This window comes from Lipophrys pholis, assembly GCF_963383615.2.
Source record: "Lipophrys pholis genome assembly, chromosome: 4".
NCBI classification, from domain to species: Eukaryota; Metazoa; Chordata; class Actinopteri; order Blenniiformes; family Blenniidae; genus Lipophrys; species Lipophrys pholis.
Window position 1 is genome coordinate 4,173,153 of NC_137637.1, and position 22,757 is coordinate 4,195,909.

The window sequence follows — 22,757 nt, forward strand, 5'->3', positions numbered from 1 at the left end:
CTCATCCCAATATACCCCACCCCCAACTGACCCCACCCAGCATGCTTGTTTCACCCAGCAGGACATCAAGCATGGTTTTGTTGAGCCCGTGCACACAAGCAACAGATAATGAAGGTGATTTAAAAAAGAAAATGTGAAGCCAGAGAATCAAGCCAGTGAGTGTATGAATAGTTAGAGTTGGTTTGTTCCCAATCAAGTTGCACCATTCACTGAAGATGCTCCTTCCCCGGTTCAAGGTCATGCACCCCCACCCTCACCCCCACCCCCCATCCCCCTGAGGTCACGGCAGGGTTACACAACAGCGACCAGGCTGAGCGAGACGTCCCGTATGAGGTTAAATATTGATGTGTGCAAATGTGTGACATTGCATCTGCCATGTTCCAATCAGTAGACATGAGTATTGAGAGCCAGGCAGGAGGCTTGTTCGATCCCTGAAAGCACAAGCTGCAGCGTCATACACTGAAGGGGGTGAGGATGAGGAGGACAGGAAGACAGGCACAAAGAAAAAAAAGCCCACAGCAGTACAGTCCAACGCTCACGTCAGTTATCCATGTTCACCAAACACCTGCTGATCACTGAGCCTTCAGGTGGGATCAACTCTTCAGAGCACTTTCACCTCTGGGTGTTTACACGTTGTAAGACGTTATAAAACATCACTGTTAAGCTGAATCTATACAGCATATGTATTAATTTTACACAGTCTGCTCGGCCCTGCACCCTGCACCAGGCAAGATTATCTTAATCCCACTCTGACAGCTCCTCCTGCAGGTGATAAAGTGGACTGAACTGCTGTGAGCGTGTGGGAGAGCAGACATGATGGCTGGGAGAAGACGACAAGCAGACGCGTTGTGCTTTTTCCACAGAATTACCTAGACCTGTCGCGTCAGTAAAGTCCTCTGCCAATGAAAGAAGAGAGAGGAGAGGCGTGAGAGCGAGACGACAGGAGCAGCTGAGTCGCTGCCGCCGCTCTGCAAACAGAACAACTCCTCCAACATACTGACACCGTTAGCAGGATTCATATCAGAGTAAACTTCTTCTCAAAGCACGCTGGTCGTTATTTCTTTCACTATTTGTATTTATATACATCTTGCATGTCTCTGTATAAAATCACATGTTGTGTCAACAAGCTGGAAAAATTTAAGTGTGTGTTTATCTTTGTGAGATGAAAAGCTGCTGTGTGCTTTGTGCGCACACACACACACACACACACACACACACACACACACACACACACACACTAACAAACACACACACACACAAGCATACACAAACACAAAACAACACAAGCATATACACATACAAAACACATGCGTGCACACACATAAAACACATACAGACACACACTCGCACAACACACACAAGATAAAACGGTGTAATTCCATAGAAAATGCTGCAGTGACGTGTAGATTGAATGTTGGAAACTAGATTAAACAAACTTTGCAGCAGCAGACTAATAACAGACGGTTTCAGGTATGAACCTGCTGAACTTCATTCCCGTTTGAAAAGAAGCTGATAAGACAGACAATTGAAAGAACTGTATCTGGAAACGCAACGAGAGCCAAGATACACAGTTCACAACCTGAGTGGACAACATCTGAATTCTGTGTACTTACGAAGAAATAGTACTACATCTAAAACACCCGAATCAATAATGAGGAGAAGAACTAAAAATCAACAATTAGAGAAATGCACTGCATTCTGTGGGTAGCTCATATGGAGGTGGATTAGTGCCACATCAGAAGTATTTCAGAATTAAGAAATTTAGGTCAGATTTATGAGGAGAAAAGTTTGAATATAAATTAAGTAGTGATGCATTTCATTCAGGAAAACCTGAACCTAAGTTAGAGCTTCAATATGACTTTCCCCTGAAGTAATCCACAAAAGTGGACTTGAAAAGTTTCATGTGGGGTTTTACTCGGGTCTGTTTCACTAAACTGATGCAGAGTTTCACTCTTTGTTGTGTTTGTTTTCAGGGTTTGTCCACTGGTGAAGTGGAGACTTGAAAGGACGCATGCTGCAGACCTCAAGGTGAACGCAATGGATTATAAAGAGGTGGAGCTTGAGTCTCTTGTACAGCTTACAGATTGAATAAAATGTTTCTCATTTTGATATTTATTCGGTGCAGAATACTCTGTGATATCTGCAGGAATATGCAGTGATTGGTTTCAGTAAAGACAGATTTCTGTTTCATGAGTTATTGATAGCTGTGTGCTGAGTGTTCCCCCACGGTGTTTGGTCATAAGTGATATGATTGTTGGTTTTTCCTCTGTAAAAGTGTCATGTGATGTCATATGAACGTCTCAGACTACAAGAGACCTTCAGGCTGGTCTCTGTGGCTGCAGGTGTCTTAGCCTTATTCTACATTTTCATTTCTCGATAAGTAGTACAATGAGAGTCAAAAATAATCCTCACAAGTCAAATACCTTCAAACTATTTCAGTAAATGTTTTTCACAGGATTATCCCGTTTGATTCTTTGGTAAATATGAATGTCAATATGTAGAAAAAACACTCACCCTCATTGGCAAAGTGTGGCGACTCTTCAGCAAAGACCTCCCCGGCCCCCACCTGAGTGAGCGCCGACAGGAAGAACTTGTACCGGGTGGAGCGGTCGGGAAGCCGCACCGCAAAGTCCGTCACATTGGGAGGGAAGGTGTCCAGGTGAGGGGGACTCAACCTGGAGCCATTGACTACACACACACACACACACACACACACACACACACACGCACACACACACACTGGAGTTGAGGCGGTGCCTCTACAGTCAAAAAGCCACCAGAGCTTCACTTTTGCAGATGCCATGGCTCTGATTCACTCATCACCAACAACACTTACAGGCTCCACCATAAAGATCTATTCAGTGGCATTTGCTTCACCTGGCGCTGGTCATAATATTATGGCTGGACACTAGTGATGGTTTACCATTTAAACGGAGGTTTCTGATGTGTAAACTGACTTCACGCTCATAAATAAAGAGGAAATCAGGCTGAAGGGGGAATTCTATGGTTCAGCCACCTGATCAGAGCTTCCACTGAAAGGCAGACCCCCCCAGGTAGAGGTCGTCCAACGCCACTGAGCACAGAGTTTGGTCTGTCTCGTTGTTTTGGGTGAGATGAAGCTGAGGGGCTCACCTGTCTGGTACTTGAGTCGGTATCCAATCAGAATACCATTGGGCTCCACGGGTTTGTCCCACTCCAGGTAGATAGTGTCCAAAGTCCTGCGGTTAATCTTGAAGAACCTGGGAGCATCAGGAACTACACACACACACACACACACACACACACACACACACACACACACACACACACACACACACACACACGCACACACACACACACACACACACACACACACACACACACACACACACACACACACACACACACACACACACACAGTGACTGGGGATTAACACAGCTACGAGACGCCATAGGCTCTAGATCCAAAGGTCTCTGTTTCACTAAATAACCACATGTAAAGCTGGCAGTTTATCCTTCAGGATATAGTGTCGGCAAAGCAAAGACACATCATCAACAGCCAAATACGTCCTGAGTTCCAGCTGTCACTTTCACCACTGCTTGACAGATCAGCCCCCTGCATAGCAAAGTGTTAAGAGAGTGGCTCCCAGATGTTCCACAAAATTCCTGTAAGAAACATGTTGATGCCCTGTGCGGTGGACTGTTCCAGTGAAAAGCATTGGGCCACATTGTGCTTTCTGGCTTCGTCACATGACCTGGATGGCTGCGTCCTCACCTCCCTCCTTGGTAGTGATCTCCAGCGTGTTACTGGGTGGACCCTCGTACCGGCTGTTGGCCACAACCATGAACATCTTGTATTTGGAGAAAGGTACCAGGTCGCTGAGGATGGCAGAGGGTTCGGCCACGGTGCTGTAAAAACCTTTGGTCTTCTTCTCCTTACTGACACTCAGACCAGGAACCAGGCTGGACTCTCTCCAGTAGTACAGCTGTGGGGAATGATGGGGAGGAAGGGGTTAACGGGTGCAGCTGGAGAGGAGGTTACAAGAAAGAAAGTTCCCTGAAGAACTGAAAGGAAAGTGTGGTGTCTGGTTTGTGGTCTCACTCTGTACTCTTTGAACTCTCCGTGGACGGAGGTCAGATCCACAGGCTTCCAGTGAATGTTTGCTTTGGTGCTGTCGACCTTGGACACCCGCAGGTCAGTCGGCGCCGTAGTGGGCTCTGAACACAAAAAAATAACAAACAAACAGTCCAAACTCAAATATCTTCCACAACGTGGGACTTCTCCCCAGCCTGAACCAGAACAAAAGAGCCGGTTCTGTGGTCAGTATAAAACGATCTGTCCACTCACTGTCTTCTCCAGAGTATCCGGTGATCACATTGGACTCTGGTCCAGACCCAAATTCATTCCTGGCCTGGATTTTGATCTCATAAGGCACGTAGGTCTCGGTGCTCTGGACCACATGTTTGGAGTCCGCTGTGGTCACGTTGTTCCACGGCTCCCCAGAGTCCTTCCTCCTCCACCACACATGGTAGTGAAGGTTTGGACCGTTTCTCTCCAGGTCCAGCAGGGGCTGCACAGAGACATGTCACAAGTCACACAACAAATCACACAAAGTACACAATACTGCATATGTATATCTATATTCTACTGTATATCTACATTTAATATCTTTATTCTACTGTGTATTTGTATTCTACTATTTCTAAAGTATATCTATAATCTATATCCATATTCTATTGTATACTGTATTCATATTCTAATATATATATATATATATATATATATATATATATTGACATTCTACTATCCATCTATGTATGAAGTCTTTTCTCTTGTGTGATTCCAGCACAGACAGCAGGTCAGTGTCTGTGCCGGTTCCTGTGATATACGCTGGCGCCGTACCTCCCAGGAGATCTCCATGTTGTCCTTTTTGGAGCCCCATCCTCGCAGACCTCTGGGAATGGCGTCCGGTGCTTGTTGGAACAGAACAGAAAACAGTTTGTACCCCCACAACTCCAGATTTACTCCGCCCAGTGTGAGTGAGCAGGTTGTTCCTGAATGGGACTCATTGGGATGCAGTGTGAAGCTTACGAGCCCCGCTGGTTTTGTACCGCGGCGAAGGCCGGCTGGGCTGACTCTGGCCCACGGAGTTGATGGCGATGACCCTGAACTGGTAGTTGACGAAGGGGGCGAGCTGCAGGATGACGGAGTTGAGCTCTCCGGGGTAAGTGGCCAGGTCCTGCCACCTGCCCGGCTCCCAGCGGTCCTCCTCAAACTGCACCAAGAACTCTGCACACAGGTCAGCTTCCCTTTATTGTTCTCATCCAAACGGCCACCCAGCTCGGCTGTGACCACATAACCTTCCTGTAGAATCACGTCTTCAACCGAGTCCGGCCCACACTGACCTGTGACCAGGCTCCTGTGGTCATTTCCCGGAATCCAGGTGAGACGAACGCTACGGGCCGCCGGGTCCGACACGTCCAGATCCATTGGGGGGTCCGGACGGTCTGCAGAGGAAGACGGCAAGGCCTCATTTTATATATAACCACACATCAACACATGCACACGCATACATTTAAAACAGAGTTACCACGGATGATTATCATCGGCCTTTTCATGCTGATATGAAAGTAAATGACTGAACTGGATTCATTCTGACACACAAAGTGTTTAGTGGAAATGGAAATGTCACTGCTATCTAATAAAAAAAGGAAGCAAGTTTATGTGAAGCACAAACGTCGATTAGCATGAACAAAAATATAACATGATGCATCAAAATACATCACAGTGTAAAGGTGGCGTACTGATAGAAGAACCTTGATGTTATTATGAGGTAGAAAAAAAAATCATCTGAAGCAACAAAAACCAAGTGACTGCAAAGCATTAAAAGGGGCATGCAAGATAAGTATGATTCAAGTGGTTGTGAGGGAACAAACAAGAAATATTGAGAATAATATTAAAGATGATTATGTCGACGAAAAATAAACATAATCCAACACAACATTTGGCAAACATAGGCCGACATCGAGGCACTAGGAAGAGCAACATCAAGACGACGAGAGAAAAAGAAAGGAGGAATCCGGATGAGACAGAACAGAGGCGGTGGCCGAGCCGTGTGTTACCTGGAGGCAAGGCACTAGAGACTGAGGGGTGGAGGGAGGCTTCCTCTGTGGGGCGGGGACAAGGAGCAGGAGGCGGGCATAAAGGTTAGAGTGCAACGTTAGTCAATCAACACAGTTATGAACAAATCATTTAGTAGGACCGCTAATTAAGAGTTAGCCGCAGTTTGAGACGATCGTGTAAACACGGGTTTTACACTCGTTACGTTCACACTGATGATGATGATGTTTGGGTCACAGAAGAGCGTCAGTCGGCTCTGCAGAGCGATCGATCGCTCGGTCACTGAATCCAAACACAATCAGCAGAGCTGAAGTCTCGCACTCAAACTGCTTGACTACATGACACTACAGCACCTAATCTAAGTGTTGAGTAAAGAGTTTAGAAACAATAAAGCATGCATGATTTCCAATGATTTCCATTTGAAGGCAAGGAGCTGAAAAACAGCAGAGTTAAACAGCTGAAGGCATTTTTATACAAACTGAAAGAATCTCCACATGTGAAGACACGACATGCCAACCTACTCAAATAATATTTGGAATGCACTTTACATTTAAGCAATCTCAAAGTGCAACACAAGTTTAAAAAAAACAGTTTATTAATTAAAGTGAAAAGTAATAGTTAAGTTAAAAAAAAGTTAAAATTTAAAAGGTAAGTATTTTTTTAACTTTTAACAATTTTCTTTCTTACCTTTTAAGTCCTAAATTTTGAATCCTTAATCTTAAATTTTTATGTCAAACTAAGTAAAAAAACCCTGTTCAAATTAAAAAGGTAAGTAAAAAAGATGTTATTTAAAAAGTAAGTAGAAAAAGTAAAAAGATTGAAAGGTAAGAAAAAAAAATGTCAAACATTTAAAAGGTGAGTATAAAAAAGTAACAAATTAAAAGGTAAGTTAAAAAAAAAGAAAGCTGTGAAAATTTAAAATGTTATCAGGGTCATTGAGCGACTAAAGGAAAACCATAAAAGACATTTCAGAAAAAGCTTTTTTAAGAAGGTAACTTTGCAAGCTTTTGTTTCAAAACCTCTGTAGCCCTCAGGTGGTCGCGGATGGCATTACACAGTCTACTATATTCTGACTCAGATACTATTCAGGTGGGATGACTGCGACTTTAAGAGGATGCTGATGCGTGACATTATTTTCCTTTTGGTGTTTGACATTTAAACACGTCATAGAAAATACTCAGTAAATCTGTTTCAGGAGGTAAAAGGTTAATATCACTTAATATTCCCACCAACAGTTTAATCCAGTTTACCTGATAGTGTAATCAATTTAATGTGTTTTATGAAAGTGGGTGTCGGCTTGTTCAAGAGTTATTTGGGGATTTTTGTTCAGTCATTTTAGTACCAGATCAATGATAATCTCTGAATAAAACAGTTTTGGAAAAGTTGTCAATGTGCCAGAGCACAAATACCAAACAGTTTGTGTTCATTTAAATATCTGTTTACTAAACCTGAATGAGTTGAATATTTCAAAGAAAAGTAGGATGAACTACTTTTTATAGCAATTTTTTAACTGTACTTTAATAATTGCTGAGTGAAATGTCCATTTGTTATCTATTTTCAGCATTAAAGTTCTCCTAACAGCTGTTATATTCTGTTGTCTCTTCTTAAAAAGCACAGCAACCTTCCAGAAATGAAACACAAACAGCAGAAAATCTCTGTTACTGTACTTTAGATGGTATTAAGCTGATTAAATATTTGAAACGTTACTGCAGTACTGAACTCACGTTCCTCTTTAATGCCTGACTCTAAGTGTTCAGACACGAGGCGATCTGATGTTGATGAAGGTGTGTGTGACACATCTTCAGTGTGAGTGTACCTAATACAGTGAGGCGGGCTGACGCTGAGTCCTGGTCTATCTCAGATTTAACGGTGCACGTGTACAATCCCTCATCGCCCTCATTGACATTGGGGATGGTCAGCGACTCCTCATCCTTCTTCAGTCTGGAAACACACACACACACACACACACACACACACACACACACACACACACACACACACACACACACACACACACACACACACACACACACACACACACACACACACACACACACACACACACACACACTGGTTGTTAAAATGTGCAATATGAAAAGCTTGAAAAGCCTCTTTACTCTCCACACCAGGTCAGGTGCATTATAACTCCCTCTACTGGTGCTTGGAGGAACTACAACTTGCTGAAAATGCAGAAGAGTAACAGCAGGAAAGCCTTTCTGACAGTGTCACACAAGTGTGTTTGTAACACGCAGGTTGATGTCTTTACCTCCATCCCAGATGGACTGGCTTGTCGTCCTTGGTCCAGGTGACAGTGACAGCCAGGCTGGGGTCAGAGGTCACCTGACACACCAAACGAGCCGTGGTGCCTCTGATGGAGGACTGATGCTGTGGAGCTCCCACGATACGAGTCCGATCTGAGTCAGAGCGAGGAGGCACAGGGTGATATATACACACACGCACCCACGCACGCACGCACGCACGCACACACACACACATTTCACGACTATTTCATCCAATCATCTGCTAAACTTCAAGCCTTTCTTGAGTAAAGAATCAGACATCTTCACTCTCATGAATGTTCAGAAAGAAAACTGCTGACAGGAGTGACGCAGTGTTTGGAATCAGTGAATCCTGTTGATTTTTTCTTTTGAGTGTATCCTGAATGTTTTGAGGTGAGTGAGAGCGATCAGGCACTTGATTAAAGGCACAGGAGATTTCCTCTTAAACTGCAGAGCCGGCTGTTTGGCACAAGGGAAGCAAACGGTTGTGACACAGCACACTGACATGCAGCAGGTGTGAAGGATGCCTGACCTTTGACCTCCAGGCGGACTTGGTTTTCAGCCTTGCCCAGGATGTTGCTGGCCACGCAGGTGTAGGTCCCCTCGTCCTCAGCCAGCGCCCGTTTGATCTCCAGTGTGCCGTTGATGTAAACCCGGTACTGACCCCCGTCCAGCCCGCTGCCCTGTCCGTTCTTAAACCTGGATACAGGAAGTCACATCGCAGCTGAAGGTTCCTGCTCCGCCACTCAAACCTCAAATAAACACTCGAGATGCTCACCAGCGTAACTCCGGCAGAGGGGAACCGAAGAAGGGACAATCTAAGAAGGTGCGCTTGTTCTTGATGACTTTAATCACCTGATTTTTGGGACCCAACATCCTGGGAGACATGTCTGCAGGAGAGGAGGGGAGGGTGAGAAACATCTTCACAAGGACTCAAAGAAGCTCTCCCAGACCAAGAACAGATTGAAAACAGAAATATATGAGCTGCGCCTCACCAGACAGGATGTTTTTCTGAATTTTAAAGGTAAAGTGTGTCTGTCATTGTCTCACCGAGGACACTGACGAAGGCGTTAGCCAGCAGGTAGCCGTGCTCGTTGGAGGCGTTACACTGGTAGACGCCGCTGCTGCCGATCTGCACCGAGCGGAAGATGATGGTGTCCCCGAGGACCTGTCTGTTGGTGCTGGGCAGAGCGCCTGAGGCGGGGAGGGGGTGGGGGGGAGAGACCACAGGTGGTGAGAGGAGAGTCATTACAAGAAATACAGTTCAAGGCACAACAAAAGGCTCCGTACTCTCTATCGGCAGCCCGTTGAGCAGCCACTGGATGTTGGGCTTGGGGTTTCCGTTGGCCCGACACACCAGACGTCCGTTCTCATCTGGGGCGAGCACCAGGTCAGTGGGTTTGTCCAGCCAGTAGGGAGCCGCTGGGGGACAGAGGGGGGTCCGGTTAGCCTGTTAGCAGGACTGCCTCCGTCTGTCCGAGACCTGAACACTCACCTTTGACCTGAACGAAGATGGAGTGTCGTATGCTGCCTAAATGATTGTTGGCCATGCACACGTACTCCCCAGCATCCTCCTCCGACACGTTGATGATCTTCAGGATCTTGTTGAAGTTCTCAAACTTCACCTTGCGTAGCGGCAGCTCCCCCCCTTTCTTAAACCACTTGATGGTGGGGGTGGGCCTGGGGAGGCAGAGACCAGGGGAGACACATTTGTCAGGGTCGTTTCTTCATCTCCTTTCAAGGGTTTGTAGTTTTATCATTCTTCATGTTGCCTTCACTGTTATTCTCAAAGAGATTCAGTCACACCAGAACAGCTTCAACGCGCCTCTCTGAGTGTTTCAGCACAGTGACATGTCCCATCCTGCAGGATGGGTGACTGATATTTCCTCTTTGTAGACAAGGACAGACTATATGGGTCAAAGGTCAAACCAAAGCCACAACCGGACCAGAAAATTGCAATATAATCTTGAAATAATGAGCAATAAAATGACAACCACAGCTCTAAATATATTCACTTTGTTTTTACCAAATAACTGAAAATGTAATTAATTATCTTTTTACTTTTATAAACAACAGAAGTGAACCTTGCAAAGTTTGTATAGATCAGGTATTAACTGTTTCAACCCTGTTGCATCTAAACACGCAAAAAACAAATTTTTTGGCAACAGTCTTATTTTCTTTTTTCTTTTTTTAAGGATAAAGTTGAGGGAAAAATCATCAGGTGTGTTTTTAAACAAATTGTCTTCAGTCTCATGAATAAAGCCAGTACGAATACTGATGAGCAGATCAAAACACTGCTCACAATACTAACAATACTAACTTAAAACCACACGGGCAAAACTCTAAGATCCACGGTGATTTATGAGAGTTTAACAAAGCTACTTCAATTAAAAACACTATTTAACACTAATGCTTTAAATGTGCTTAAAATGATCATCATCTGAGCAAAACTCATGTGTGTGTGTGTGTGTGTGTGTGTGTGTGTGTGTGCGTGTGTGTGTGTGTGTGTGTGTGTGTGTGCTCTCACAGTCCAGCTGCGATACACTCCAGCAGCAGCTGCTCGTCTCGTAGTACCATCTTGGCGCTCTCGGTCCCCGAGGGTGAGAGGAAGGTCGGGGTGGACTCGGCTACTTTCCGGCCTGCAGAACGAGTGATGAGAAGAAGTCAGTGCGCAAACACACACACACACAGATCCCTGCAACATGACTCACTGCTTTGAGAAGGTAAACATCCTCTGTCAGATCAATCTAGATGATTATTCTGATCATTTCCTGGAGGCTGGGCCTCGACTGTCCGAGCAGTCGGCAGCCGGGGAGCAGATCTAACGCCCTCAGGCTCCTCTCAGGAAGACATTAAGGCAGTTCACCGAGGGAACAGAGGGCAGAAGATGACTGCAGCAACCTCCTATAAATCAGCTTTCTCTGTTGTGATTAAATTACTTAAGCATATTTAAGGTCGTGTACTTTTTCAGCTCCAAGCTGAGGCTCCTGTGCGGCTTCACCGCATTACAACCCCATCACATCACGCAGGGCGCTGCCTGCCAAGACCAGCTCTTGTTCCATTGGAGAGGTCTTTTATAGTTCACATTCAGCAGTTTACTGAGGCAGCAGGAACTACAGCTGCTTTCGTTTCCAACTAGAACATTGGACCAGAGACAAACACAAACTATGAAAAGACATTTGAACAAGAGTCACAGAGTCAGTTCAGTTAGAGAGGCCGGGATGTGAGCAAACTCCAAACTGTTGTCTGGACTCCACAACGTGCAGACGCACGAGGCATACTAATCGGGCAGAATCAGGTTTTCTTGGATTCACACAGGTTGTGACGATCCACTGCCAAACAGGAATGTGTCTTTCAGATGGTTTTCCATTTCAGAGCTGTTTCCCATCCTGCTCAGTGACTCCAGCAGTTTATAGGAACTGAAAGGTCATCAAGCCACAGCTTCACTGTTTCAGGAAACAAATTTAAAGGAATTGTACGACTTTACATGCCTTCAGTGTTTAACTGAACATGGAATGGATCAATTTACATGTTGGAGGTGTTGATAACTAAAATCTGGCTCTGAAGCAGTTTTAACTGCTTTTCCTAAAGGTTTCTTGACTTTTAATTGACAGTTCAGACTAGAAGCTGAATTCTTTCCTTCCATCAGCTCAACAATGTAATACTGAATCCACATCAGACCAGCTTGATATCATCATGCAGTACCTGCACGTTTGTGTTTGAACGTCTCCGTCTTCTCGACACAGTTCATGCAGAATTGTGAGTTTTTGTTGTCATGGTTCTTGTTTTGTGATGAGATGAGGTGAGGTGAGGTGAGGTGAGGTGAGGTGAGGTGAGGTACAGTACGATACGGTACGATAAGACAAGACACGATAAGATAAAGTCTACTGTCTGCCCCAAGCAGGGAAATTTTCCGTTAACAAGGCCCAAAACAATAAAATACTAAACATATTTAAAACACACTTAAGACACAAGTACAGACATAAATTAAATGTTAAACGTAAACAGGAAACAGTAGCTAATAGAAATAGAAATTAAAATATATACATGTGCAGTCCAGTTTATTATTTCATTTTGTTCAGAGTGGTTATTTAGAATAAAGGATTTTTTTGTAGGATCTGACTCTGTGTCTGGTTTCAGGCTGCTTGATTTCCCCTCCTCATGTCTGATTTGTTCTCCTGCCCTGATGTGTTTCACCTGTGTAAGAGTGTGTGATTGTCGCCACCTGGTGGCAGGGGTATAAATTGGCTTTTGAAGTATGTTGTGGTTGTCGGTTCGTCAGTGTTTTTGTGTTGGCTGTGTTCCTGTGTTTCCGTGTTCTTGGACACAGCGTCTGTTTCTCTGGTGGTTAACGCGCCAATGAACTCATGGACTTTGGTTTGGGAACTTTTGGATTTTTGCTTCTACCTTTTGAAAAGAAATGAGCTCCGTGGTGACAAACAGCTGCGTTTTGAGTCCAATCATTTTGAATTGATTCAGATAAATGTCAGGAAAACACTGAAATGAAACTTCTCCTTTCACTTTTCTTGTAAAGTCATGCAGTGATTGTTTCAGAAATTAATCTTGATTGAATATTTGACAAAAATGTAATGTAGCCCACGCAGTACTCCAAAATACCTCTAGGGGCTCTTTAAGTTGAGGACAATGGCAGTTCTGGTTAATGGCACCATAAACCAGAAAATGTAGAAATAAAAACACGACTTGGTAAAAGCATACTGTCCATGTGTCCAATGATGGTAACAACCTGTAATGAATGTTTAGTGTTTTGAATCCAGAAAACAGATTTCCAGTTTGACTCAATCCCAGCACCAACACTCTCAAAGCTGTGATCGTCCAGTCCAGCCCGCCGCCTGCCAGGATGTGTGTGGGGTTAAATTAACGTTAGTCTCCTTTGTGATGCAGATCTGAACGGGATTAAAGTGTCTGTTAGCGGTTAGCTTGTCCAGCGGCCAGCACAGACCCAGGAGAGGGTGAGGAGGGAGAAGAAAGGGTTAATAGAAATAAAAAGACACTCTGTCACTTACATGGACAGAAACCATGACGCAACCATGAACAGCATTTTTTTGTACTCGTGTGCGTGGGGAAATATTAAGAAAGTCGTGTGTGTGCGTCAGTGTGTCGGACACACACACACACACACACACACACACACACACACACACACAGACACACACACACACACACACACACACACACACACACACACACACACACACACACACACACACACACACACACAGTGTTACAGACCACAGCATGAATCTACTCTGAATATTCATGCTGGACTTAATCCTCCTGTGTGGCGTCTCCAGTCCCAAGGGGGCGAGCAGCCTGCCTTCTCCCCCCGGGGCAGATCCCTTCCACCCCGGGGCTTTACTGATCGTCTTCCCACATCAGCTGTGGGCACATACGCTGCCACTTTGGCTGATCTGTTCCCTCCAGTGACGATCATTCAGGAGCTGCGCTGCACTAATGCAGAAACACACTCAATCCTCTGTGTGCGATAGACTCCACTTAGGGCTAATTTGTGTGTTAATGATTGTATGTTTATTCATTACATCTGATCATTTAACCCTGATTGAAAGGCAAGCTGAAGAGATTATGAGCTGAATGAGATACACACCTCTCATTTAGGGACTGGAGTCACACGGTTTACGCAGATATTCAAATTTAGCTCCAGCGATGCTCAAACTCTCCATTTGAGGATACCACAGCTCTAAAAAGACTGAACTCTCAATTTCGGCTCAATGAAAGATGAGACAGACTCTCTTGAGAGATGAGTCTGGCTGTAGATACCACACCATCATTTAGGATCAATTTGTCGTTTGTTTGGAGATCTCACTTTGAAAAGAGTGATTTTTGCGACTTTTCAAACTTGAAGCGACCGTTGGTGCAACAGTTTGAGTCTTAATAGATCAACAAAGCTTCTGTTTCAGTTGAAAAGACTTTTGTTACGACCCAACAAATATGAGAAGTAGATAAAACAATTTATATATAAATTCAGCAAAATAAAATAAAATATTGGAGGAAGTCGAAAGAATCGACTCTTTTTAGCGAACTGAGCCTCAAGAACCGATTCTGCTGAAAGAACCAGAATCTCCGATACTAATAGTGCAACACTTAAGTCTTGTTTCCACTGTGCAGTACGGCACTGTATGGTACGGTAAGGCAAAGCGCATCCAGACTAAAATATGTTGAGTGGTTCCGCCACAGAAAGTACGGTTAAAATGTAGGCGGGGTTGTGAACGGCCGCGCGGCGACGCAGGTATGTGACGTCATTACGCAACAGGAAACGCTGGACCGGCGCGGAACACACAGACTCCGTTCTCTGCGACACCGCTTTGAAAAGCGTCCAGCTCCCGCTGAATCTCAACGCATGTCAACAGAGGGGCTACGAAAAATAGTACCAGTCGGGTACAGTACTTTCAGAACCGAAAACTTGTCCCATACGAGCACATATGAGGCTAATATAAGCCTGGCAGGAACGACAGCCTTGAAATAGAAAGTGTGTCTTGTTCATGACTGACAGCATGTAAGTCACTCCAGTTCATCGAGTTGATTGAACACATTTCATCTGTGAGAGATCTAAAGCCTCGTTGTGTGTTTAAAACCAGCAGGAGCAGAGCGAGTGTGGGATTAGCAGGTTAGAGCAGCTTCTCTGAGACGGCAGGTTAGTGAGTGAGGCTGACGGAGGAGGACAGGAGGTTTAGCTGTCCAGATGGGAAACACTCACCACCCCACGGGTCAGAGGCATTGTAAGACGTGTCGTTAAACGGCTCCTCTGGAAACGAGAGGCACACGTCAGTCCACACACTCACGGCGCAAGCATGGAGCCTCGGCTCGCCTTGCCTTGGCTCGCCTTGCCTCGGCTCACATGTCGCAGCTCATTCACAAACCAGCTCAAAGAGCTGCGACTCACCTGGCTACCAGGAACAGCTGCGTCAAACAACAGGATTTTACAGCAAAGCCTTTCACGCTTTAGGTTTTAGGCCTTTTTTGAACAACATTGCTTTGAATTTAAATTTCTATAATAAGCGTCTGACATTAGAAAAGAAAATCCCTATTTTTTCAAACATGTGCAAATGAAGTTTCCCTAATGTGAGGCGTGTATGTGTGTATGTGTGAGTGTGTGTGTGTGTGTGTGTGTGTGTGTGTGTGTGTGTGTGTGTGTGTGTGTGTGTGTGTGTGTGTGTGTGTGTGTGTGCGTGCGTGCATGCGTGTTCTGCTCACTGGTTTGCACTCGGAGTGTGAACGGGTTCTTCTGCTGGATGGTGTGTGTGAACAGGAAGCGAGCGTTGCAGCTGTAGTCTGTTTGAGCATCCTGGACCAAGACATTGGAGAAGTACAGATCTCCATTCAGTCCTTTGGACACTCTCTCATCCTGAGGGATGGGATTCATACCTGCAGGCAGAAGAAGGAGCATCAGTTACTCTCCAACACAAAACTTTTTGTACCACTTTTTTTACGTTGTCCCAGCAATGGGAATCTAACTTCGGTGCCATGTTACTGCATGACGACATGCCTGTGACATTATCTGTCAGTCCTTTTGGAACAGAGGCACGAACAAGTTACAGGCTGGATCTATTTTCACATGCAGCTCAGTCTAACGTGTGTTGGAGTGAATCCTGCAGACGTGTCGCTGTGAGGCAGAAAGTGAAGTTCCGTCTCTGACAGCAGCCATATGTTGGTCGTCACACACTACCCCGGGATCAATCAGGACAGTCAGGCTGCACAGCTGAAGAGATGCATGGCGCCGGGTTTGACGCTCACTGGCTTCTCTGCAGCTCAGTTGTTGGGACTGTGTTTGATTGAAGTTACTGCATTTGATGTTCGTGTGACTTACCGCTGTCCATCCAGAAGGTGAAGGGGGGAGGCAGGCCTGGTGGGGGGTTACAGGGTAGAACCAGCGAGGAGCCTTCAGTCACCACCTCAGGCTCCAGCACCTCCTTCGGCCACAGAGGAGCCTCTGGACGAGGGAAACCACCAAGAAAACTACTTTAGATTGAAACTCATCAACGTCTCAGACTGAAATAAAACTGATTCACTTCTACGAGTCAGTGAGAAAGGTAGCGTTCTTACTGGAGACCCGGAGCAGGATCTTGTTGGACAGAGCCGTTCCAAAGTCATTGGTGGCGAAGCACTGGTATTCTCCCTCGTAGTCCTCCGGCCGTCCTCCGCTGCGGAAACCGATCTCCAACGTCCCCGACCGTTTCCGCATCGTCACCCGGGGATCTTTCCCGATGTTGAAAAACTTCCCGTTCCTCCTCCACGAGAACCTGGAACACCATTCAACACTTCTGAGTCAGAGTGGAAGCGAACATGTTCGCTGGTCTCACACACATAAAGGTCAAACTGGGACACAAGATGAACCAAACCATCAGACATATTTCCTCTAGGAGTCTGCTAAAAAACACATTTTATCTATCAAAGGTCAGAAATGTTCCAATGTGTGGTTAGAATTATAAGTGGGCAGGCTCACACATCCAAAGGTCCAAAGAGAGACGGGTAGGCAATATGAAACGGCAGAAAGTGATTTTTGCATAAGGTCATGTCTGCTGGACCATCCCCATGCCAACACTGATTCCTAATTGTTTCACCAACCAGAAAATATGGACGTCTCTGCACGTCACGTGACTGTCATCTTATATTACAGGACCGGCATGTGACGGCAGAAAAACACAGCACACACACTCTGCATGTGCACACTGCAGTAATCCTGTCCATGTGGGGTTTGCAGAAGGCTCACATTGAAGAACGTTGGATACTCTTACATAAGTCTGCACTATTTTTAGTGGGAAGAGCAGATTTACAAAAGATGCTTCCTGTCATTTTCAGTCAACTTACAGTCAAACTGGGCTTGTGTGACATGCAGCAGCTCAGGGACCGGACCCAACAAAGGGCTAGTATGGAGGCACTGAGAGTGGTGTGTGTGGGGTGGGTGTGTGTGTTTGTGTGAGTGGGTGTTGCGTAGTGAGAGACTGACTGTGAGTGAATAAGTGAACGATCCCACTCGGTGAATGTTTCATGAGCATGAATAGCTAACTGAGGGCATTATTGGAGCACAATGCTTGTCCTGGGAGAGCCAGTGTGTGTGTGTGTGTGTGTGTGTGTGTGTGTGTGTGTGTGTGTGTGTGTGTGTGTGTGTGTGTGTGTGTGTGTGTGTGTGTGTGTGTGTGTCTTACGTAAATCCAGCCTGTCTCCAGATAAACAATGTACCACTGTCCTGAGCAGGTCATGCCCTCTGTGATGTAATCCTGTGTGTGTGTGTGTGTGTGTGTGTGTGCGTGCGTGCGTGCGTGAGTGCATGCCCGCGCAAGATGACGACTCTTGTTGCTGTTTATGATTGTTGATTTGTTGAAGTTAAACCACTTTGAACTGCTTTTTTGTTAAAATGTGGTTCACAAAATTTTGTAATAACAAATTATTAACTCCTGATTGAATTTTGGGGGATTTTGTGGCGTCTCCATGGTAACATAACATCCAAACTAAAAAAAGCCACACAGGACCGAGTCCGGACTAAACCAAGACCTGAAGCTGGTTTTGAGACCAGATCTTATAATTAACTCTGACTTTTCTGTTTTTAGAAGTTTTAGAAGTTTTAGAAGTTTTTTCAATCCTTTTCAATCCAGAAAAAACATTGAAATTAATCTTCAGGGCCCGTTTAACACAATAATAATTTTGAGTGAAAATGCAAACTTTTATTGCTTGGAGCGACTGACCACACAACTTTTTGAAAACTGCTCACAAGGTGGAACTTTTTGAAAATGCTCCGGCTCTGTCGATGTGTAGACGAGTGAAAACGATACTTTCTGCAAATGCTGCTATTACACATGTGCACCGCGGCCATAGCAAATAGTTCTTTTGCACATGCTCAGTAGCAGGAAGACCAATTCGGTTTCCTCCAGAGTGTCATGACTCTCAGTCCATGTTCTCTTGGAACTTGGTAGTTCCACAGTTGACAGTCACTGTGATAACAATCCAACTTGGTCGTATGTTCACTAGAATGTCTGTGTTCTCCCATTGATAATGTTTACAACGTATTGTTCTCTGCTGCATGTGTGTGCGTGGTTTCATTACAAAAATGAACAACGACACCCACTAGTGGTCCAACACGAAAACTACATTGTTTTCAGCATTTCCGTGTAAACTTGAAGCTTTCTGAAATGAAACCGCAAAAGCGATGTGTTTTCACTAGGAACATTGTCGCGTAAACTGGGTCTGTGTTTTACCGTTTCTATGATTTGCAGCTTCCAGTCCTTGTAATTTGACATCAGCATCATGGCTGTCTCAGCTGTTGTTGTGTATGAAGCCGAGGGGCATAAAAAGAAATGTATAACAAGCTGATTAGATGCAGTAAACTGCAGCAGTTTAATTCATTATAAAACATATTGGCCACATTGAATATGAGCACTCCAATTAATATCAATAACGTGAGTACAAAAATACCCACAGCCCAATGTTTCACCTTGTAGATGAAAGAGATCAGGAGCTCTTCATACACAACGGTCTGACTGTGAAGCAGTGACTGTGGCTCTGTGTGTGTAGATGAGTCTGTGGGGAGCAGCATGGGGAGGTTTTTACAGGTTCCAGGAAGCTGCTCAGAGCTGATTGTGTTTACAGGGGCTACAGCAGACAGCCAGACAGACTGATGGGGGTAATGGGAGGGCAACATGGGGGGGCTCAGCGCTGCAAAAAGCACAGCAGAGCACTTGTCAGGTTGAAGATGCAGGAGACTGGTGGACAGGTGTCACCGTGAATTTATTAGGCTGTTGGAGGGCAGAGGAGACGCTTCAGGGTCCCAGTGAAACAAAGAGGGTAGGGTCACGGCAAGGAGAGAGGCCGTGTGTGTGTGTGTGTGTGTGTGTGTGTGTGTGTGTGTGTGTGTGTGTGTGTGTGTGTGTGTGTGTGTGTGTGTGTGTGTGTGTGTGTGTGTGTGTCAGAGAGTGACAGAGGAAGTGGCAGTGTCAGTCCTCATAGATCAGAGTGCCACACAAAAACATTGAGTTGGGGACGGAGCAAGGACACACTCACACACACGCGCACGCACGCACGCACGCACGCACGCACGCACACACGTCGTTATACAGATTTGTAAACCGTTGTAATGTACCAGCTGTACAACATGAGTGCCCTCTAGTGGCAGAACAACATACAGTATCAAAATAATACAAAAAATATAGAAAACTTCATGTTTGCTAAATTATATTCTCTTAATTTGATGAAAAGCGATTGTTATTTTCAGGCCTTAAGCAATCCTCATATTTGTATAACAAATGTTCCTCAATCCTTCAAATCTTCTCAGAAGATTTAATTTTAGGATAAGAACATTTTAAATGTCTTTATGCATCTGAAATTTTCCATTTATTGATTTATTTTCTGTGTAATTTCAGATAATCCCTCATCTTAGTGTGAATACAGTCTTAGAAAAGCGTTACACTGTTTTATACTTTCCAATCATTTCATTTGGAAGAAAAGAGCTAATAAGACTTGTTGCTTTTCTAAGTGTTTTAATATTATCAGCTGATTCCTGACATCCTTGTATTTTCACGAGTCCAAAAATGCCTGACGTTAATTCAATATTTGATAGATTTGAGTGGTGTTGTTGAAGTGGTTTGACTGAAGAAGACATTTCTCCCCTCAGTCATTGTTTTTGATAGTTAGAAACATGAACAGCCACTTCTAATAGTGCGCGTGTGTGTGTGTGTGTGTGTGTGTGTGTGTGTGTGTGTGTGTGTGTGTGTGTGTGTGTGTGTGTGTGTGTGTGTGCACTTACACTGGCACTGGGTTGCCCTTGGCCTCACACTCGATGATGATGTTATCTCGGGGGTCCACAATGTAGTCCTTCACTGACTGTTTGATGATGGTGGGGGGCTGCTTCACTGTGGGAGGGGCACAGAGACAAAGGGAAGATTAAACCATGAAAAACACACACACACACACACACACACACACACACACACACACACACACACACACACACACACACACACACACACACAGTGCCATGCCTCTGTTTTACAAAGATACAAAAACATTTTATTGTTATTTATAATCTGCCCCCACCCACCCTGAAATAAGGAACGCATTTTTTAAGGAAAATCCCATGTTTTCACCAATCACATGTTGAATGTTTTTTATACTCAAGTATCTTTGAGCCAGTTCCAGAAAGAAAATGCTGTGTTTTTTATTGCTTTATGTTTTTCTAAATGTGTTGACAGATGAGAGAATCATTTCTCTGTAGAAACCAAACATGTTGCTATGGAAACCATAAGTCTTCCTCTGATTTTGATGAAAGGATTGGACAGTTAAATTATATGGAAATTACACCTGAACAAATGAGCTTATCTCCTCCAAGAGCCTCTTCAGTGGGATGTTTAATGTTCATGGCTCTCTGGTTCATTGGAGTGCATTCAGCCACCCACCCATCCATCCATTCATCCACCCACCCATCCATCCATTCATCCATTCATCCATCCACCCACCCATCCATCCATTCATCCATCCATTCATCCACCCACCCATCCATCCATTCATCCATCCATTCATCCACCCACCCATCCATCCATTCATCCATTCATCCATCCACCCACCCATCCATCCAATCATCTAATCATCAATCCATCCATCCATCAATCCATTACCAAAGTGAGGTTTTGTTCTAAAATAATTCAAAACTTAAACTGAAGAAAGTAATTTTAGTCAAACTTCAGAATATTTTACAGCCAGTAAACAACTTTGCTCTGAGATACAATCAATAATGGTCGTTTCCAACCAAATCAGGCACTCGGAAGAGAAGTAGATTATTTTCTGTCTTGATATGTTCTTGCACTGATGTAATACTCTTTTAATAAATGGTCTGAATGTAAATATTTTCAACAGTTTAATGAAATGACAGGAGAATAATTAACACGTTGAGCTGACTGGTTCACTGTTAGCGTGTGTTTCACCTGTGCAGGTGTCACAGTGGGACTATCATGTGTTTCTACAGTGAGTGAAGGTAGGAGAGTGTTAATGAGGAGAAACACTTACAGTCTTGCTGGATCTTTGCTGTTAATCCAACGGAAGCCAGAAAGAGACCGAGAGGATGGACACATGGTGACGTGGTTGTTAATGGTATTAGACACACGGGGATTTTATTGTGCACGATTACCAACAGTTAAACCTGTGCTTCTCAAATGACCCAGACAATCATTGGTTCATGTCATGTTTAAATTTTCTGATGGATTTCACAGACAGGACAGACGTGCTGCAGCCTCTGGAGGAACTACCTTCTTAGTTTTGTGGATTTATCTGAGTGACTATGCAGCTTGTCTTCAAAATCTCATTTATTTGAGAAGCACTGTTCTACTTTACTGCTATGTTTATTAGCAGTTACTTCAAACATCTATACCCTGATTCCCAAAAAGGTTGGAACACTGTGCTACGTGTAATGAAAACAGAATAAAATTATTTAAAAATCTACTAAATCTACTGTTTAGATCAAGCATGAATAACAGATCATTTTTACCAATTCCTGGATTATACAACTGTGTTTTTATTTACACAGTGTTCAGACCTTTGTGGGACTGGGCTGTTTTAAAAGTGAAAAGACGGTGTTTATTAAAGAAGCAGAGTTTGAGGACTCACCTGTAAATGGTTTCCAACAGTAGAGGAGGAGCAGAGAGAAGAAAAGACAAAAGGACATATTAGCTTTGACTTTAGAGGCTGAAGCTCAGGTAGCATGTTTCAGTGGCCTTACAGAACCGCTGCCGTCAACCAAACTGTCTGAAGACTGCCAGGACCACCTTTTCCTTTCTGCTCCTTGCATGAAGCACATTGTCAGTCTGCATAAGTTGGGATGAGGTCTGGTATGAAGCTCAAAAACATATAATGCATTTTTTTACATCAATTTCACTCAAAAACTGAATGGACGACTCAGTTAGCACTGAGTGTGGCTAACAGCATGTAGCGTCAGTGTGCAACGCCAAAAAGTGATTCAGGGAGCAGCTGATAGACACAGATCAGCAGACTGACGTTTGACATGATGTCGCTGTTAACATCCCGTTCATATATTGGGATGATTGGAGAGGCGGGACTTTATTCTTCCTTATCGCTTCACATTCAAGCTATTTGAGTTGCAGAGGTTGTTCAATGTGAACTCTTGTCTTGAATTACTGCAAGAGGAGTTGTTCTTTATCTTGTTGCAATAAGAAAGAAGCAGATTGAGAGTTGGGGGTGTGTGAGGTGCAGCGTGAGGGGTCATCCTGCCACATTATGAAAATCCCTGGTTCAACTTCCATTTAGAAGATTTCATCTGAATAAATCAAGTCTGTGTGACTGTCACTATAGCAGTGTGTGCCGGATTCATTAAGGAGCGGTCACCGGGTTACGGTGTGTGT

General features: G+C 44.4%; 1 protein-coding gene across 22 annotated transcripts in view; it reads right to left on the bottom strand.

The window, feature by feature from the left end:
• Positions 1 to 22,757, bottom strand: part of nfasca (neurofascin homolog (chicken) a) — a 73,567-nt gene that overhangs the window by 19,716 nt on the left and 31,094 nt on the right. For 6 of the 22 annotated variants that reach the window (XM_080461721.1, XM_080461737.1, XM_080461720.1 and 3 more), the window contains exons 4-27: positions 21,409 to 21,426; positions 20,153 to 20,258; positions 16,459 to 16,655; positions 16,223 to 16,345; positions 15,610 to 15,780; positions 15,113 to 15,160; positions 10,907 to 11,018; positions 9,875 to 10,059; positions 9,670 to 9,801; positions 9,430 to 9,573; positions 9,158 to 9,269; positions 8,912 to 9,078; positions 8,367 to 8,514; positions 7,917 to 8,041; positions 6,103 to 6,147; positions 5,386 to 5,487; positions 5,072 to 5,269; positions 4,883 to 4,953; positions 4,328 to 4,550; positions 4,082 to 4,197; positions 3,755 to 3,965; positions 3,133 to 3,255; positions 2,515 to 2,688; positions 870 to 896 (exon numbers count right to left, since the gene is read on the bottom strand). In XM_080461721.1, the coding sequence (XP_080317847.1) occupies positions 870 to 896; positions 2,515 to 2,688; positions 3,133 to 3,255; positions 3,755 to 3,965; positions 4,082 to 4,197; positions 4,328 to 4,550; positions 4,883 to 4,953; positions 5,072 to 5,269; positions 5,386 to 5,487; positions 6,103 to 6,147; positions 7,917 to 8,041; positions 8,367 to 8,514; positions 8,912 to 9,078; positions 9,158 to 9,269; positions 9,430 to 9,573; positions 9,670 to 9,801; positions 9,875 to 10,059; positions 10,907 to 11,018; positions 15,113 to 15,160; positions 15,610 to 15,780; positions 16,223 to 16,345; positions 16,459 to 16,655; positions 20,153 to 20,258; positions 21,409 to 21,426 (3,078 nt within the window). The remainder of the gene's footprint in view (positions 1 to 869; positions 897 to 2,514; positions 2,689 to 3,132; positions 3,256 to 3,754; positions 3,966 to 4,081; positions 4,198 to 4,327; positions 4,551 to 4,882; positions 4,954 to 5,071; positions 5,270 to 5,385; positions 5,488 to 6,102; positions 6,148 to 7,916; positions 8,042 to 8,366; positions 8,515 to 8,911; positions 9,079 to 9,157; positions 9,270 to 9,429; positions 9,574 to 9,669; positions 9,802 to 9,874; positions 10,060 to 10,906; positions 11,019 to 15,112; positions 15,161 to 15,609; positions 15,781 to 16,222; positions 16,346 to 16,458; positions 16,656 to 20,152; positions 20,259 to 21,408; positions 21,427 to 22,757) is intronic. The other 16 variants (XM_080461731.1, XM_080461726.1, XM_080461740.1 and 13 more) reach the window with 7 other exon arrangements.